Source organism: Salmo salar, chromosome 09 (genome assembly GCF_965601325.2).
Source record: "Salmo salar chromosome 09, fSalSal1, whole genome shotgun sequence".
In the NCBI taxonomy this organism is placed as follows: Eukaryota; Metazoa; Chordata; class Actinopteri; order Salmoniformes; family Salmonidae; genus Salmo; species Salmo salar.
In genome coordinates, this window is record NC_138299.1 from 132,206,462 (window position 1) to 132,226,890 (window position 20,429).

The window sequence follows — 20,429 nt, forward strand, 5'->3', positions numbered from 1 at the left end:
AGGAGAAGAGAAAGGAAGGGAGGGAGGGGCGAGATCCATACAAATACTGTTATTGGATTGGCTAGAGAGCAGTGGGAGGAGTTTGGCTGTCCAATGGGATATACGTCATGTAAATTAGATGTAAATGAAGTAGAGCATCTTCAGAATGTGATGGAGGGATAAAGACTGTCTGCTGCAATAGGGTGTGACTTGTTTTAACCCCACCCCCTGCCCATAAAAGGACAAAGGATGCTTTTCACTGCCTTCTCTGGTCAGGCTGCTATTTAAGATATAAGGAACACACAGAGAAGCTGTGCAGAAGACAATGACCAAGCCCTAATGACTGTATTTACCATGAATAAAAATAGCCTAATGGTCTAGACTTTTATACAGATCACTTAGAGCAACTGAGGGGGGGGGGGGGGGGGGGGGGGGTGAACTAGGATTCATTCCCAATAATGGATCTAGCGGTTGGATAAACCCACAGTAGAAATGGCTTATCCTTATGGATGAGAAGTGGAGGGAGTGATGGAGGGAGGGAGTGATGGAGGGATGTGAAAACAGTAGAGCAGACCAGATGGGACTTCTGTATCCTGAAGGGTGAAAGAAAAGAGGGTGGGGTGGTGCTACGGGGTTGGGGGGTATGGATAGGGGGTACATGTTGGGTGCAGTGGAGCATGCAAGGCGATGCTTTCAGAAGATGTGTCTAAAAATACCCCAATCCACACCCAATAAGGCCAGAGGAGGCGTCCCAAATGGCTCCCTGTTCCCTTTATGGTACACTACTTCTGACCAGGGCCCATGGGGTAAGTTATATAGTGATGCTCTATTTAGGGAAAGAGTGCCATTTGGAACGCAGTCCAGGAGCATCTCTGGTGTTTCAACAACAAAGGCTTTGTGATCCTCATGATTCTTTTGTTCTCCTCCACAGCCATAAAGTACTTCATTAAGGGGTTTAGAAAACTAGTGCATCTAGGTGGAGGAGATAGAAAGAGAGAGGGAGTCAAAGGAGAGAGAGAGGAGGGAGATACATGGTGGCAATAGGAGGTGATGTGTTTATGCTGACATAGATGTGGAGGGGTAAAGAGGGGGAGGAGGGGTGGAGGAGGGGCGGGGGCGGGCATAGACGGCCGTCTCAGGGTTGCATTGTAAGAGATGGGGTTGCTATGGAGACTGCATCCAGCCCAAATGGCAGCCAGACAGACAGGCAGACTCAGCAACAGCCACAGAAACCAGACTGTACAGTAGATAACAGAAACCAGACTGTACAATAGATAACAGAAACCAGACTGTACAGTAGATAAGAGAAACCAGACTGTACAAGAGATAACAGAAACCAGACTGTACAGTAGATAAGAGAAACCAGACTGTACAATAGATAACAGAAACCAGACTGTACAATAGATAACAGAAACCAGACTGTACAATAGATAACAGAAACCAGACTGTACAGTAGATAAGAGAACCCAGACTGTACAGTAGATACCAGAAACCAGACTAGCTGCTCCTCCTCTACACGTACGTGTACTTAACTTCTATGTCCCAAATGGCACCCTATTTCGTAGATAGTGTACTACCTCTGGTCGAAAGTAGTAGAATATATACTTGGGCTCCCTAGTGGCGCAGTGGTCTAGGGAGTGCATCTCGGTGCAAGAGGTGTCTGCACCGAGAGGCACTGCATCTCGGTGCAAGAGGTGTCACTATAGTCCCTGGTTTTGAAAGCTGTATCACATCCGGATTGGGAGTCCCATAGGCCGGCGCACGATTGGCCCAGTGTCCTCCGGGTTTGGCCGGGGTAGGCCGTCACTGTAAATAAAAATCTATTCTTAACTGAATTGCCTAGTTAATAAACCAATTAGGCATATTTGGGCAGTCTTGATACAACATTTTGAACAGAAATGCAATGGTTCATTGGATCAGTCGAAAACTTTGCACATACACTGCTGCCATCTAGTGGCCAAAATCAAAATTGTGCCTGGGCTGGCATAATACATTACGGCCTTTCTCTTGCATTTCACATTTTTTTCTTTGTATTCAGTGGCGGTTCTAGACCATTTCAACTGGGGGGGGGCCAAGCTGGGGCCAGTTGTTCTGTTAGAGGGGCCAATTACATTAGACGTTATTGTTGTCATATCGTTTTCTTCACTGCATTGCTGGCATTAGCAGGAAAAAGACCATGTTCATAATCATTAGTGTTCCGCGTTGCCACTGTCTAATAACAGATGTAAAAAAAAGAACGATAGCAAACATTAGTTATGTAAAAATTATTTCATACTCCACATTTAGGGGGGCCAAAATTGTTGTCACATGGGCACTGCCCCCCCCCCCCCACCGCCCCTGTTTGTATTATCTTTTACCAGATCTAATGTGTTATATTCTCCTACATTAATTTAACATTTCCACAAAATTCAGCCACGCTCTTCTCAATTCACATCAACAACATAGCTCAGGCAGTAAGAAGCTCTCTAAACCATTTATATGCAGATAATACAGTCTCATACTCAGCTGGCCCCTCCCCGGATTTTGTGTTAAATGCTCTACAACAAAGCTTTCTTTGTGTCCAACAAGCTTTCTCTGCCCTTAACCTTGTTCTGAACACCTCCAAAACAAAGGTCATGTGGTTTGGTAAGAAGAATGCCCCTCTCCCCACCGGTGTGATTACTACCTCTGAGGGTTTAGAGCTTGAGGTAGTCATCTCATACAAGTACTTGGGAGTATGGCTAGACGGTACACTGTCCTTCTCTCAGCACATATCAAAGTTGCAGGCTAAAGTTAAATCTAGACTTGGTTTCCTCTATCGTAATTGCTCCTCTTTCACCCCAGCTGCTAAACTAACCCTGATTCAGATGACCATCCTACCCATGCTAGATTACAGAGACGTAATTTATAGGCCAGCAGGTAAGGGTGCTCTCGAGTGGCTAGATGTTCTTTACCATTCGGCCATCAGATTTGCCACCAACTCTCCTTATAGGACACATCACTCCACTCTATACTCTTCTGTAAACTGGTCATCTCTGTATACCCGTCGCAAGACCCACTGGTTGATGCTTATTTATAAAACCCTCTTAGGCCTCACTCCCCCATATATGAGATATCTACTGCAGCCCTCATACTCCACATACAACACCCGTTCTGCCAGTCACATTCTGTTAAAGGTCTCCAAAGCACACACATCCCTGGGTCACTCGTCTTTTCAGTTCGCTGAAACTAGTGACTGGAACAAGCTGCAACAAGGTAAAAGGTAAAACTGGACAGTTTTACCTCAATCTCTTCATTCAAAGACTCAATCATGGACACGCTTACTCTGCCAAGAGAGGCAGGGGATCCTTGGTCCTGGCAGAGCAGCAGGCTAGCTGGGGTACAGGAGGGTACATCCTTGGGGAGGCAGGTGGAGGCTGGGGTGCTGGGGGCCACATACTGAAGCAGTTTGGGGAGTACTTGCTGGGTCCCTGGCTCTCTCCCACCATTGTACTATGCCACCAGGTGCTGGTAGCTTGGGTTGCATCCCAGATGGCACCCTATTCCCTTTATAGTGCACTACCTTTGACAAGGGCCCATGGCCTGGCTCTCTCCAATTCTGAGACTGAGACCTCAACAACTTGGTTTGGGATTAGTGCCGTCCTCCCCACCATGGAGCTGCCTGCCATTCAGCTGGCTGTGCCTGGCTAAGAGACTGGCTGTCTTTGTAACACTGGCCCCAATAAGAGCAAGTGTTTTGTTGTTTGTATAAGACTACTAAGAGCATACAACAAATATTCACCACGGTTGTGTTCTTTTCAAAACAGCAAGAGAAGAGGAACACTTTTATAAAAATAAGAAATTATGTGATAAATGTAATACAAAACACTTTTATTTTTTAACAGTCTGTCCATGAAATGATTTTTATCTTAATACTGTTTACTTCTCTTTACAGGCCCTCGTCGCTCGAAATTAATTGTATGTAATTTCTACAGCTCTGTAAATATATCCTCCGGCAATATAATTTAATACTACTGTATATGGCAAAGATAGTTCCAGAATTTTCCAAGACAAAGATCACATTGGCTCCTCCTACTCAACAGTGGTTGTATTTTGCTGTGCATATTCAGTCAGAAGAATACTGATGTAAGAATATCACTATTATTAAAGACATTGGTAACAAATTAGAGTAAGTGTCATGCTCCTCTTTGGGGGAATATGAGGTGGTAGAATAAATAAACAGTGTTGGTGGCCTACAGCAGTGGTTTCCAACTCTTTTTGGTTACTGTACCACCAATTGAATTTTACTCTGCCCGGAGTACCCCTGAAGTACCCCCTCATGTGTATTTTACCAGTAGGCCTACGGTCTTATGAGTCTTCTCAAGTACCCCTTGTGGATAGGCCAAGTACCCCTAGGAGTCCTAGTATCCCTGGTTGCAAACCACTGGCCTACAGGCACACTACATGTGGCGTTGTTATCTCACTCTGCCACCTAGTGGAATAAAGTTCACACTGCACTTTTGGACAAATTCTCCTAGTCCCAACATATCATTATTTTCCACTTCAAATCCACTTCAACAATCTCGTTGAATTAAACCTTTATAAAATCAATGGACGGATGGATATAAATATATTTAATAGTCCATAGGGCCAGGTCCATAGAACAATGTAACATCTGTTTTAATAGTCTGATTCTGAATTAATAGATGAATCAGGAGTCTAGAGCATGTCTAGAGTCTATATCCTTATTGTTAGCAAGGCTTGCTCTTCTTCCCCAGGCGTTCAAAGAAGGACATGAATCCATAGCCGTCTGGTTTGGGCTTCGGGCTCAGGGCTTGTCCAGGACAGACTCCTTTGTCCTGGACAAAGTGTGTGTAGGTCTCTCTGCTGACACTCTTGAACACCAGGTCTTGGACACCAGGTCTTGGACATCAGGTCTTGGACATCAGGTCTTGGACACCAGATTCCTCACATTGGCTTGCTCCTCTCTCCCAGGCGTTTAAAGAAAGACATGAATCCATTGCCCTCTGGAAGTTTGGGCTTCGGGCTCTTAGAAGGGTTAGCCATATTGTGTTTGGGGCTCTGAGGAGGGTCAGCCTGTTTGGGTTTCTGTGAGACGAGTATCTGGAGAGGGGCGGGAGAAAACTCCTTTATCTCCTCATCCTGGTTGTGGTTGAGTTCTAGGTTTAAGGGGGGAGGTTTTGTCTTGACTATAGAGGAGCTCTTGTCTTGGTTCAGCTCTCCTAGCTCTACGTGTGTAGGTCTCTCTGCTGCTGACAAGCTGTTGGACACCTTGTCCTGCTGGGCACCAGATGTCTCAGAGTGGTGAGGGATGGTGACTACCTCCAAGCCTCTGTTTTCAGAGTCCCTGGGGATGTTGAGACTTGCTGTCAAGTCTTTGTGTTTTGACATGGGGCTCTTAGACACCAGGTCTCGGACACAAGACTTCTCAGAGTGGCTAGGGAGGTTGGTAAGGTTAGGCCCTCCAGAGGCTCTGTGTTTCAGGGACATCAGATCAGTGTCTACTGACTTCATCCTCCCTATGACCCCCAGAGTAGGAGACGGAGTAGTAGGAAAAGTAAACAGATCATCCTCTTCCTCTTCCTCAGTAGGAAGGGCTTTAGGGGGGAGGGTGAAGGTGTGTCTGCGGGTGAGAATTTCCTTGGGGGAGAGGTGAGGGTTGAGGAGGTATCTAGCCAGGCTCTCGCTGCCTCTACATGCATCTCCCAGCAGCCGCTGTCTGTCTTCTTGGAAGGTTCTCTGGTGAGGGGAGGTGGAGGTGGAGATGGTGGAGGATGTAGCATTAGTGGTCGTAGCGTTGGGTGATCTTGTGGAGGTGTTAGTATTATTGGTGGCATTAGGAGACTTCTGCTGCTCCAGGCCGTACTCCCCAGACGAAAGACTACCACGGCTGCTCTGATACCTCAGAACCTTCCTGGACACTTCACGCAACTTCTGGGCTTCTTTCTCATTTCCCTCCTCCTCCTCCTTTTCCTCCTTGTCCTTCATCGTCACTGAGATGGGTCTACCTGTGGAGGTGCAGGAGGAGGAGCTGCTGCTACCGGTTCTCCTGATTGGCTGTGCAGAACCATCTGGTTTCTTAGGGTTCTGCGGTGTCTCCTCAGGATGTGGAACCACATTCTCCTTCCGGTTCCTTTTGCTGTGGGACTGGTCCTTCTGGTCACTCTGAGAGGTCCCAGTCAGATCTCTGGCTGAGTTCCACTCATTCTCCTTACACACCTCCTTGGCCTTGACACAACCTCGATTTCCCCGTTCTGCCGAGGGAAGGTTTGCTTGAATGGGAACCTCTGACAGTCTGCTAATGGTGGGGGAGGGCGTACCCGAGCCTTTTCTCCTTTGGGACACACGACTGGTCAGGAACCTAAATCAAATCAAACTTTATTCAAAGTTCATATGAATGTCACAACACACTTTTACAGAAAAAAAGAAAAACACATTACAAAAACAAAAACAAAAAAGAACAGATTATATTTCAAAAGAAAGTATGACCAACTTCCGTAGTACGGACTCCAGGGCCACACCCTCCATGTCCTTGTCCCGTATGGAGCAGGTGGCGGTGGAACGGCGTTTAGCAGCATTAGCATCACTCAACAGTCTGTCTCTGGTTCTCCTCTTCACCTCCGCCACCTCACGATCACGGTTCTCCTACACACAGATACAACAACACATGTTAGAGAGCCAGAGGCAGTGAACACTGGAATCTACCAAGAAATCAGGGAATGTTAAAGAGAAAATAGTAACTACAGAGATACTCATTGAAGACAAAAGCCAGCCAAAAATCCTCACACAGAAACGAGTGAGATGGAGATCTATGTTCCCAAGGAGGCCAAGATGGCCGTCAGTAAATCAGAGAGCATAAAATAATAGTATGCAAAAGGAGTATATACACTATTTTGTAAACCGTTTTTTACCTGGATGGCCTTCAGGAATTTCGCACAGAAAGAGTTGAAAATGGAGCAGCATTCATCCAGTCTGAACTTGCTGGGGTCTTCACAGAAGTACTCAGCCACTGTGTCACTGACTGAACCTAGCGACTGCAGAGAGAGCTCAGTCTCAGCCAGACGACACTCTGCTTCCTACAAGGGACCACACACAGAACAGAAATAACTAAGGTTGTGTCCCAAATGGCACCCTGTTCCCCATATAGTGCAGTACTTTTGAATAGACCCCTATGGGCCCTGGTCAATAGTAGGGCACTATACAAAGGGAAAAGGGGTGCCATTAGGGTCGCAGAGTACATTTCTGAACCTACAGGGGACCACAAACATCAATAACCTCATCACTGGTCCTAGAGTTGTAGATTCACCACCAGAGGTTATTAAGGCTATGACAAGGGCCCAGAGTTTTTCCTGGTCAGGTTATGTGGTCAGGCAAAACATGTGGCCATGGAAACATTACATAGGTATACAGTATAGGGGAAAGTAGAGATATAAGATCTGAAAGGCATGGAGAATACACAGGCAGTCTACCTCACCTTGAGAAAGTCCTCCATCTGAGCCTGTAGCTCCTCCTGTTTCTGCGCCTCCTCCTTCGCCTCCTTTACTTTCTTCACCTCTCTCTGAAACTCACTCTCTATGTCCTCCTTATGGATCCTACAGGGGGGGCAGAACACAAATATCAATCATTCAATACAGACAAACAGAAAAGCACAATCATTACAATATAATGCCTTACTGTGGGGCAAACAGCAATATTAAAGATGTTGTTGAAGTGTGTAAGACTCTGTATCTGTACCTTGCTGCATCAGCGATGTGTGTGAGTTTGTCTGGGAATTTCAGCAGGGCCACATCAACCTTCTGAACTTGCTACAATCGACATAAACATGAATAACTATTGCATCAGAGAAAAACAAGATTCTAGATAAAGGATACGTTTTAAATAAGGGTTCTCCTTACCATGACTACATAGTGCATGAGGTTCATGCCTGGTTTGTTGGCCTTTGTGTCCACTAGTTTCAGTAGCGATGCCACCCTGAAGCCAATGGCACTGCCAGCATAGCCGCCCTGTGGACACACAGAGGACAAGTGAGAGACAGTCAGTCAGGCTGACAAATTAACCTGAGGATTACTCAAAGCTAGAATGAGTTTATAACATATATAAAGGTATACAGTATATATGTAATCGATGATATCATTGTTTTCCACTCACAGCGTTCATGTAGTTTCCAGTCTTCAGAACCAGGCGGATCACAGAGTGTAGATCGTCACTCTCTAACAGCTCTGGAGGGACAGACAGACAGACAGACAGACAGACAGACAGACAGACAGACAGACAGACAGACAGACAGACAGACAGACAGACAGACAGACAGACAGACAGACAGACAGACAGACAGACAGACAGACAGACAGACAGACAGACAGACAGACAGACAGACAGACAGACAGACAGACAGACAGACAGACAGACAGACAGACAGACAGACAGACAGACAGACAGACAGATGAGACAGACAGATGAGACAGTTGAGCTTAGTACAGATACACACTGGCCTTATTAAGATCCAGATCACATGCAGACGCAAACTTTACCTTTTCCAGCTGTGATCATGGTGGCGATGGATTGTTTCATTTCATCCATGAGCGGGAAAAACTCTTCTTTGAGAACCAAACTGTTGAGGCGCTCCTCATAACTAAAAGAAAGGGTACGAATAATGATTCATATTCTAGAACACAACAGGCATTCAAGACATAGAAAACACAAAACTGTACAAAACAGAGAATTAGATGTTTGTAGACGGTTCAACACACACACACACACACACGTACTCACTCACCTGGGAACCTTGATAAGTAACACCATAAACAGGTCTGCTTCAGGAAGAGCTGACTGGTCCCCTTTAAACCCAACTAGCTGCTTCACCTGCATACACACAACAGGTATTCATCTTAGTAAGACACAGCATTACGTTAAGGGTTGTAACTTGGGAGAACACTGTTAGAACTGTCTCTCAAGCTAAATATGATCAGTTCACTGTGGTAGTTAGCATCAACAATGGCGGCAAGCTGGCGGCAAACCTCAGCTCCCCCAATGGTGGTTGAACTGGAGTTTGCCCTATGTGGGACAAGGGTGCCAAAGCGACAGCGGGCTGATCTATGCTTGCCTATTGGGAGAGGCTGTGTTAAGGACTGTACCTCTTCTTTCTCTGGCAGCAGCTTACACAGCTCCTTCAGTTTACCTGTCCCAAATTTCAGTCCGTTTCCTGAACTGATGTCCTTGATCATGTCCCCTACTGGCCTGGGGAGAGACACAGACACTGATCAGTTACTGTATTATAACCAACATAACTTTGGAACAGGGGCGACCCGTCATTCAGGGCAGGTGTGTCACGCCCTGACCGTAGAGAGCCTTTTTATTTCTCTATTTGGTTAGGTCAGGGTGTGACTTGGGTGGGCATTCTAGATTATGTATATTTATGTCTGTTTATTTCTATGTTGGCCTGATATGGTTCCCAATCAGAGGCAGCTGTCTTTCGTTGTCTCTGATTGGGGATCATATTTAGGCAGCCTTTTCCCACTGGGTTGGTGTGGGATCTTGTTTTTGTATAGCTGCTTTAAAGCCTGCAGAACTTTACATTCGTTTTTGTATTTCGTTGTTTTGACGGTGTTCATTTAAATAAAGTGAAAATGTTCGCCTGCCACGCTGCGCCTTGGTCTCCTTCTTCAGACGAACGTAACAAGGTGGAGCAGAGACCCACCTATTTTGAGCCCCACATTTTTTGCAAAAAATAAAATAAAAACACATTTGAGGGGAGGGGGCTTGCCTGTTTTGCATGTTATTTTAGCATTAATATGTGACACAGTTTGCAAACAACTTAAAAATATATATATATCATTGAGTTAATAAAGTCGCATACAAACATGGTCTATTTTTAGTTTTCTTGAGTAAGGCAGCTCCAAAATGTAGGTGTTTCAGCCTAGCTCAGTGTTTTCTGTGGTGGTGGGGCAAGCCAGCAGAAAATATGGAGAGTTGCACCGTGATTGGCTCAGTGTTCTGTCACTCATGGGGACACTACATCACGGCGAAGTGTAAGGGGAGACCTTGAAAATTCTAGCCCTTTGGCTACTGACATAGAGTTACATTAGCAGTGCCCATCCAAGAAGGCTCAAGGTCATTGGCCACAGATAAAATGATGTCAAATCACGTTATATGTACAGAAGCTTAGATCGGACTGATCATGTCAACATCATACTTTCAAAATCTTAGCTAGCAGTCATCATCATGAATCAAGTCGACAATCTACTGGCAAATCGTTTTCATCCTTGTTGAATGAAGAGAAATAATGAAGAGAAATTATAGATAAAATGTATCGGTGCTCATCGGCAAATGGACATAAACAATACACAACAAGTTGTAAATCGCAAATTCAACAATAAGTGGTTTGGAAGGAAGTGAGCACAGCACAACAAGGTAAGTCTAAAAATGTATTGTATGCTGCTGCATACATTATGTAATATGCCAGGGAGATATACACTGCTCAAAAAAATAAAGGGAACACTTAAACAACACAATGTAACTCCAAGTCAATCACACTTCTGTGAAATCAAACTGTCCACTTAGGAAGCAACACTGATTGGCAATAAATTTCACATGCTGTTGTGCAAATGGAATAGACAACAGGTGGAAATTATAGGCAATTAGCAAGACACCCCCAATAAAGGAGTGGTTCTGCAGGTGGGGACCACAAACCACTTCTCAGTTCCTATGCTTCCTGGCTGATGTTTTGGTCACTTTTGAATGCTGGCGGTGCTTTCACTCTAGTGGTAGCATGAGACAGAGTCTACAACCCACACAAGTGGCTCAGGTAGTGCAGCTCATCCAGGATGGCACATCAATGCGAGCTGTGGCAAGAAGATTTGCTGTGTCTGTCAGCGTAGTGTCCAGAGCATGGAGGCGCTACCAGGAGACAGGCCAGTACATCAGGAGACGTGGAGGAGGCCGTAGGAGGGCAACAACCCAGCAGCAGGACCGCTACCTCCGCCTTTGTGCAAGGAGGAGCTGGAGGAGCACTGCCAGAGCCCTGCAAAATGACCTCCAGCAGGCCACAAATGTGCATGTGTCTGCTCAAACGGTCAGAAACAGACTCCATGAGGTTGGTATGAGGGCCCGACGTCCACAGGTGGGGGTTGTGCTTACAGCCCAACACCGTGCAGGACGTTTGGCATTTGCCAGAGAACACCAAGATTGGCAAATTCGCCACTGGCGCCCTATGCTCTTCACAGATGAAAGCAGGTTCACACTGAGCATGTGACAGACATGACAGAGTCTGGAGACGCCGTGGAGAACGTTCTGCTGCCTGCAACATCCTCCAGCATGACCGGTTTGGCGGTGGGTCAGTCATGGTGTGGGATGGCATTTCTTTGGGGGGCCGCACAGCCCTCCATGTGCTCGCCAGAGGTAGCCTGACTGCCATTAGGTACCGAGATGAGATCCTCAGACCCCTTGTGAGACCATATGCTGGTGCGGTTGGCCCTGGGTTCCTCCTAATGCAAGACAATGCTAGACCTCATGTGGCTGGAGTGTGTCAGCAGTTCCTGCAAGAGGAAGGCATTGATGCTATGGACTGGCCCGCCCGTTCCCCAGACCTGAATCCAATTGAGCACATCTAGGACATCATGTCTCGCTCCATCCACCAACGCCACGTTGCACCACAGACTGTCCAGGAGTTGGCGGATGCTTTAGTCCAGGTCTGGGAGGAGATCCCTCAGGAGACCATCCGCCACCTCATCAGGAGCATGCCCAGGCATTGTATGGAGGTCATACAGTCACGTGGAGGCCACACACACTACTGAGCCTCATTTTGACTTGTTTTAAGGACATTACATCAAAGTTGGATCAGCCTGTAGTGTGGTTTTCCACTTTAATTTTGAGTGTGACTCCAAATCCAGACCTCCATGGGTTGATAAATTGGATTTCCATTGATTATTTTTGTGTGATTTTGTTGTCAGCACATTCAACTATGTAAAGAAAAAGTATTTAATAAGATTATTTCATTCATTCAGATCTAGGATGTGTTATTTTAGTGTTCCCTTTATTTTTTTGAGCAGTATATATATACTGTAGCTAAGAAAGTAATAACATTACTAAGTGTATGTTGTGAGGTAAGCTGTTAGTAGCTCATGTGGCTGATGCTAATAATTTGGTCCCTTTTCCCCTCTTAATTTCACCTACTGTTCTGACTTCGTGGTGCACATGTAGCCTATAGCCTGTTTTAGAGAAATGTAATCATTGAATATTGTAAGAGCTTTCATTGTCTGCTTATATGCCCCCTTTATTTATCCTACGGTTCTGACTTGGGGTACAGGTAGAATACTGTAAGAATGGCCCATGTTCTGAATTCTGTTGCTGTACAGTTTAAAAGTGCTGAACAAATAGCTATATTAATAACATCCGTCCTAGCTCGCTCATTAATGTCTTAATCGAGATTTACGGATTGCCTCTTATCCGCTCGTCGTTCTCTTATACCATAGTTTGTACATCTCAATTGTCAGTAGAAACCACATTTGTTTAAACAAGTCAGCCATATCAGATATGTTTTTTAAAAAGGCAGTAAATTAGGCTGAATTAACTATTTCGCTGCCAGATAAGGCTACGCTGATAGCTAAGTGTAGCAGTGGTAAGGTGTTGGGACTGCTGTTGGGACTCTGCTGTTGGGACAGCTTAATGTAGGCCCTAACAATTTGTGGGCACCGTTTGTCACCGTTATAGTGCAATTAATCAATAGTTTAGTGTTGAGTTGTATAGTGTCTTTGCTGGTATGCATAATTATATATATATATTTTTTTTGCCCCACCAAGATTTACTTGCTAAAATTGCCATCGGTTTGGAAACTTCATCGACTGATTCATCCACTAGGTTCTCCAAGGAGCCTAGTCAAGGAGAAGGGCTGTGATTCATTCATCTCCAACTACACAAAGTGGTTCTTTTTCTGAATTACTCATGCTCTAGGGTTGGGTCTCTAAATGTGTTGCTCATTTCCTCTGTGCCATGTTTCATTAAGCCTGGTAAGCAAGGCTCCTTCTTTCCCCAACCCTCTTAGTGCATTTTTCCACTTAGCCAACCATAGACAAGCTCTTACCTGCTACACATATACACCTACTACAGCTGAACTGGAACAATGTTTTCTTTCCTCAGAAGCACAAGAACAAAAACGCTGACACAAAAATACATTTAACAGAAAACAGAAAACTGCATCCAGAAATGGACATTACAAATAAATGTAATAATAAAACATTGAGATGATAAGGCTTTTATGTATTTTTGAGTTTTCTGTCTGCGAGAACAGTACAATCTTCAGAAAATTAGGTACTGTAGCCAATGGCATGTAGTAATATTGTAACACATAACACAGTCATACCGTGGGCCTACAGAGAAAATCATTTAGTAACACATTAATGACATTTTTCAATAGTTCATCTGTGGAATGATCTGGGTGCACTGTTCCTGCATTAGTGTTATCATGTAGAGCCGACCTGTTGGGACAAGCTGCTGTACCTCAGACACACAGAGCTGGGAATGTCAAGCAGCCTAGCCTCAGGACTACTTGGCCTTGCTGTCCCAAATTACCCCCTATTCCCTTTATAATGGACTACTTTTGAGCAGTGCCCTATGGGGGTCAAAAGTAGTCCACTATAGGGAATAGGGTGCTACTTGAGATGCAACCACTGTGTCTTCTTTAACTTGACACACGTGGCTCTGACAAACCCACCACACCTTCAGCACACTCCCAGTTTATGTCTGGGTCCCAAATGGCACCCTATTCCCTATATAGTGCACTACTTTAGATCAGACTCTGGTCAAAAGTAAAGCACTATATAGGGAATAGGGTGCCATTTGGAATGAATACTATATTTGCCTCTCTGACATACCTCTTGAACTGTTTCAGGAAGATCCCAACGTTCATGCTCCTCTTGGAGTTCAGTATGGAGACCTGGTGGTGGTGGGACACACAGGCATGAAGTCATCAGTTAGTCAATAAATAATGTTGGTCATACCAGAACACACATACGCACACAGACACACACACATGAAGACATCAGTAGGTCAATAACAGGCATTGAGTCTATCAGGAGCTCAGCATTTAGCTTAAACAGCCTTCTCCTTTATCCCAAATACATCCTCATTCCCAAACAAACAACTGATTGCAAAGGTTTTACTGGTTTGATTGACTTGTTTTTGAGAGCCCATGATAAGCTATTGCAACAGCTGTCAACATACTGACATTCCTAAGTCATGCTCATCTATACTGAGTTAGGAACAGGGACAGGTAAGAGACTAAAGGCCACTTTCAATAGCTCCACATTTGACCTTTATTGAACTGCCAAGGTAGCCTAAATGTGACAGCAGGGTGGTTTCACTAGCAAACAACAAGAGACAACAGTAGAGGATCAAAAATAGGTTTGTTAATATGACAATAGCATTGAATACCAGGACAATGATTCACAACAGTTCCGTAAAATCCCGACCATCACTTACAGGAAGGGAAGTACTGTATCTTAACTGAACCCACAGCCCTGTTCATTGTTATAGAGGTAGCAATGAATGCTGGTTTACAATACATACAAGTATCAACTGTATGGCAACAATGTATGGCAACAATTAGCACATATTAGTGGTTCATTTACTCTCCCCGGGTAAACTGATGAAGATTAGTTAGGCTATATTGATTCTACTCACCCTTTAGTTTATACATCAAAGCATTCCTAGATGAAACCCCACTGCATAAACATCCTACGTTTGTTAAGCAGAGGAACATTAAGAGGAACATGTCATAGTTCCAAAAAGTCACACAATATCACACATGAAAAGGGAAATGGATACATAGTAAAATGACGCTAATTAATTTTGTCAAATTTTGTTGGTTCGTCTCCATTTTTTAGTGTAGTGAACTCGTGCTTTATCTAGATATGAGATTAGATAACCTCTGCTGGTGAACTCATGCTGCTTGCAGAGTGCAAATATTTATAATCAACCTGTTCTCTGAGGGTTTAGTCAAATCAAGCACTCTTGCAGTTGGCATTCAAATGATGTTAAAAACTTTATAGGTGTGTGGACAGAAAGGTAAGACAGCCTTCCAGTTACAGCATGTTAATGATTCATATAAAAAGAGATCAGGGTAGAATCGTCTCCAAGCTTCATTCACGCTGACTGGTTTGTTTTGAACACTTTCGCTAATACATTATTGCTTCCTGATGTACTTGAGTTTGATCCAAGTGAAGCGCACAAAGAATCTTGCTAAAGCCACACTAAGAGAGTGGTAGCTTCCCATATGACTACATTACTGAGCCTGTTACAACAGAAAGGCTGTAGGAAAACAACACATCACAACTCCACAACACACACTCCCTGAGAAAATCAATCAGGGTCTAAAGAGCACATGTCAACATATCCAATATCTTTGGTCGTAAACAGAACAAATATTCATATTCAATACGCAGTTTTGGTCTCTCGTCTACTCCCAGAAAGTATAGATGCTCAAAACAAACTCTCAGGTGAGAAATCATGAGCAAGAGAAGAATGACAGAATGATGCATGACATTGGAGAGGCCTTGGCTGGGACCAGATAGGATGTGTATTCCTCACACACTTATACAGTATCTGATCGAGGAGCTGATGTGGAGCTGATGTGGTTCCAGCTGATGTGGTACCTCTTGACTTCTACTCAGCTACAACTGACACACTTCTCTCCAGCTGCCAGTATCAAGCTAGAGAAGTGACTCCTGGTACAGAAGGTTAGGTCAACTCACCACTTCTGTGCCCTGGCTGTTGGTTGGCTTGCCTCTGATACTCTGTCTGTTCAGAGCCTTTTGTCCCTGTCCCTGCTGCTGGCTGTGACTGAACAGCTCCTCAATCCTCCTAGTGTCCAGCTCATACACTCCCAGAGTCTTCTCTTCTGTCCAGATGTTGTGTTTGCCCACCACCACGTGTTTGGGGATTGCATCCCAGTTGAAGTTACGCATCTTGGAGACGTTGAGCTGGCGGCCTGTGGATAGCCCGAAGCCTATGCCAGGGGGAGGAGGGGGGCCTGGGGGAGGGGGGCAGGGGGGAGGTGGTGGGGGGGCAAGGGGAGGTGGTGGAGGAGGAGGAGGAGGAGGAGGAGGAGGTGGTGGTGGAGCGATTGCTGATTCCATCTTTAGTTTAAAGGAATTAGATGGACCAAGGATCAGGAACAAATCATGGTATCATCATTATGTCTTCATCATCACCTCCATTTTGTACACGTAAAGTGTCACAGAAATGTTATTCGATTAGTGTTAAATACCAATTATTGAAGAGGGTGATATAATACTTTTCCTTGATTGATCCCCCTGTAAAGAAACAATGGTACCGGTAAACTTTTAACACAGAATGTTAGGCATGCAGCATAAATTCTACTGTATTGCGCAACACAGAACAAGTATCTTGACAATTGTGGCTGAAGTGCTCAAATGAGACACCATATCAACAAATACTGAATTCAAAAGACATTGAAAGCAGTATAATTATAAAATACGTGTATGAATTTACAAATCAAAAGCATCCACCAGAAAAACGGAATACAGTAGGCTACCTATTTTCATCAGGTTTTATCTTTAGGCTACTAATGTGTGATAAATGAGGGAAGAGGATTCTGTATCCGACCTTACCTGCTCGATATCCAACGTTCCACCAAGAGTAAAAACTACTTCGAAAAAACAAAAACTACAATTCAATCCAGTAGTTAGTCCGACGCCTTCCTCTTCAAACTTCAACATCAGAGGTGTGAGTTGAGTTGACTACTACCACTGGACCGCTACCAGCGCTGTCAGGTTTCCACTAGATAATACATACACAAAGTCAAGTTCCACAGCTACATAGTCAAAATTGGCCAAAAAATATGTTTTTTGTTGTTATTTTAAAGTTAGGGTTAGGCATAAGGTTAGCAGTGTGGTTAAGGTCAGGGTTAAGGTTACGGTTAGGTTTAAAATCAGATTTTAAAAGGATCAATTGTAGAAATGGGCGGGGTTTAGCCATAATTATGACTTTGTGGCTGTGCTAACTAGTGACGACCGCAGTGTCAGAGAAGTAAAAGAATGTCGCAACTTTACCTGTTGTACGGACTGAGTCCAACGATGTATATAAACCCTTGAATACTCAATTTATGTATTGGCGATTGAGAGGGTTTGGAGCCACTTGTCGGCCATATTGGCACTCCCCGGTAGATCAGTCCTCCATAGGAATGATTGGAATTTTATAGTACTTCAATAACATTTTTCAAGGACAGAATGACATGTATATAAGTATTTTTTTGTTGTAGTTGAAACAGTGACATTAGTCATCTCAAAAAATTATACTTTAAGGAAAATGTTTTTATATATATGTACAGTACCAGTCAGAAGTTTGGACACACCTATTTATTCAAGGGATTTTCTTTATTTTTTACTATATTCTACATTGTTGAATAATAGTGAAGACATCAAAACTGTGAAATAGCAGATATGGAATCAGGTAGAAACCCAAAAAGTGTTAAACAAATCAAAATATATTTTATATTTGACATTCTTCAAAGTAGCCACTCTTTGCCTTGATGACAGCTTGCACGCTCTTGGCATTCATACAATTTAAAAAAAACAACCTTGAATGAGTAGGTGTGTCCAAACGTTTGACTGGTACTGTATATACTGTATATATATATATATATATATATATATATATTATGTTTAGCTCACCTAATGTTTAGCTCACCTATATATATATATTATGTTTAGCTCACCTAATATAATTTAAAAGTATGCATTAAGGTGTCTATAATAGAATACATGTGGCAAAAACAAATGTAGATATTAATAAATGCATTTCTATACCTTCCAAAATATTGGAGTGCCAAGATGGAGGCACGTTGGCTTCAACACACTGCCCCCTATAAATCATGTATATATGTGTATATATATATATATATATATATATATATATATATATATATAAATGATTGACTGCCCTGTTAACCCCCTAATTGCCTGTGCAATATTCCATTCTGACAGAAGTACTGTAAAATCTGTACTGTGTCTGGCCTCTCAAATGTGTCAGTTTACAGTAGGCCTAGTGTTCCTACTGAATTATCACAAAGTTTTACTTTATATAATCCAGTAAAATGTAAACAGTGTGAAACTGGTCATATGGGATGTACAACAAGGCTATAATGAGGTTGAGTGAAGACCAGTGTGGGCGGACTGCACCACTGACTACATCGAGTCATTGTCAGTCGATACATGTAAAAATGTCAATTTGTTAATGCTTTCCTTTTATCTATGTTTATCCTGTGTAAATATAATTTTTCCTTTGGGTTCTGAAATCCATAGTTTTTATGTTCAAATGTTATGTGATGTCTGTCAAACTTGTAATGTGCCTCGTAATCCACTGTTTTTCAATGGAGTAGGAAGTTCAAATCAAATAATTTTGTATTTGTCACATGCGCCGAATACAACGGTGTAGACTTTAAAATGCTTGCTTACAAGCCCTTCCCAACGATTCAGAGTTAAAAATATAATACAAATAGTAACATGAGGAATAAAATACACAAGAATGAAGCTACTGAGTGTACAAAACATTAGGAACACCTGCTCTTTCCATGACAAACTGACGAGGTGAATCCAAGTGAAAGCTATGATCCCTTATTGATGCCACCTGTTAAATCCACTTCAATCAGTGTAGATGAAGGGGAGGAGACAGGTTAAAGAAAGATTTTTATGCCTTGAGACAATTGAGGTATGCATTGTGTATGTGTACCATTCAGAGGGTGATGTAGCCAGTCAAGATGCTCTCGATGGTGCAGCTGTAGAACATTTTGAGTATCTGAGGGCCTGTGCAAAATCTTTCCAGCCTCCTGAGGGGGAAGAGACGCTGTCGGGAACTCTTCACAACATGTGGACCCCAGGGAAACTTGAAGCTCTCGGCCCGCTCCACTACAGCCCGTCAATGTGGATGGGGGCGTGGTCTCCCCTGTCTCCTATAGTCCGCAATCAGCTCCTTGGTCATACTGACATTGAGGGAGAGGTTTTTGTCCTGGCACCACACTGCCAAGTCTCTGACCTCCTGTAGGCTGTCTCATCGCCGTCAGTCAGCAAACTTGACGATGGTGTTGGAGTTGTGTGTCCACGTAGTCGTGGGTGAACAGGGAGTACAGGAGGACACTAAGCATGGACCCCTGAGGGGCCCATGTGTTGAGGGTCAGCATGGCGGAGGTGTTGTTGCCTACCCTCACTTCCTGGGGCCGGCTCATCAAGAAGTCCAGGATCTAGTTGCAGAGGGAGTTGTTCAGTCCCAGGGTCCCGAGCTTGGTGATGAGCTTGGAGGGGACTATGGTGTTGAACACTGAGCTGTAATCTATGAATAGCATTCTCAGATAGTTATTTCCCCTCTTGTCCAGGTGGGAGTTAAGACTTAAAGCATGCACTACCACTTCATACTTTAATAAAAATCCATTCTTTAATGCTTACTGTGTACCTGTACTTGTCCTGGTTGTTATAGAGTTGTCAGTTGAATTTGGAATCCATTGTTTTTTATAAAAAATGTCATACTATGCATCCCCTGCCAAAACCCCAAGATCTGCTGTGCAATGACAGGCTGCTCCTTCTCCGTTAACAAATAATGGCTCCCTTGGCATTAAAGAATGGACATTTTTACAAGTATCGATTGACACCAACTCGATGAAGTTGGAGGTGCAGTCCTCCCACTCTCATCGCCACTCAACTCCATTGTACTTGTACATCGTGGAGTTGAGGAACTCGGCTAATGCGATTTCCATACCTGGCCTCGAGTGTGTTCTTGCCTGGAGCTGTGAAACTGGTAATGCAAATACAAACATTTGTTTTTGTCCATAAAATCTAGCTGAGCTGCGGAACCGGTCTTCACCGTATCCACCTAAGCATCACAGTATAGCATTTTTTTCTACCTCCAAAAGCCTCAAACGCCCTAACAAAGCTTTGTAGTCCCGCTAACAGACCCCAAACCTCCACCACAAATCCCTATACAGTCATTCAACCTTCGATGTTGGATCCGCCACTGCTTTTGAACCGTTTATGCTACAAACACCAAACCAACGTTGACATGTGTAGTCTGACTCAATTTAGATTGCTTCAACACAGCTTTTGGCTACCATTCATAGGCTATTTTCTAAACTATAAAGCTTGTTGTGTCCTCATTAATTTCAATGGTGGAACAACTGTCACAGAACTTTCAGAATGTTCCAACAAAAATATTTTGAGACCGTAAAAACACATTCGATGGATTATGCTACATTACTCTATCGTTGCTGTCTGATGAAAACCTAATTTCCATTTTTGCAGATTGATATATATATATATATATCAATATATATATTTACTTTGTTTTATATGACACTTTCTGTATCTTTAACTAAACACATTCAGCGGTTCAAGACCTGACCATCTTTTGGGATATTACATTTCAGATGCTCTAGACTTTTTAGATGAAACATTTAAACATCAGGACAC

General features: G+C 43.6%; 1 protein-coding gene across 1 annotated transcript; it reads right to left on the bottom strand.

Annotated features, from left to right (window-relative positions):
* Window positions 1–3,807: 3,807 nt before the first annotated feature.
* Window positions 3,808–16,906, bottom strand: LOC106612757 (uncharacterized). The gene is made up of 13 exons (XM_014214233.3): window positions 16,584–16,906; window positions 15,705–16,265; window positions 13,827–13,888; window positions 9,093–9,195; window positions 8,735–8,820; window positions 8,490–8,590; window positions 8,107–8,177; window positions 7,854–7,961; window positions 7,693–7,763; window positions 7,433–7,550; window positions 6,870–7,034; window positions 6,452–6,603; window positions 3,808–6,319 (listed from the first exon to the last, which is right to left on the bottom strand). Exons 2-13 carry the CDS (start codon window positions 16,086–16,088, stop codon window positions 4,906–4,908), a joined length of 2,835 nt encoding a protein of 944 aa, XP_014069708.3. The 5' UTR covers window positions 16,089–16,265; window positions 16,584–16,906; the 3' UTR covers window positions 3,808–4,905.
* Window positions 16,907–20,429: the final 3,523 nt, after the last annotated feature.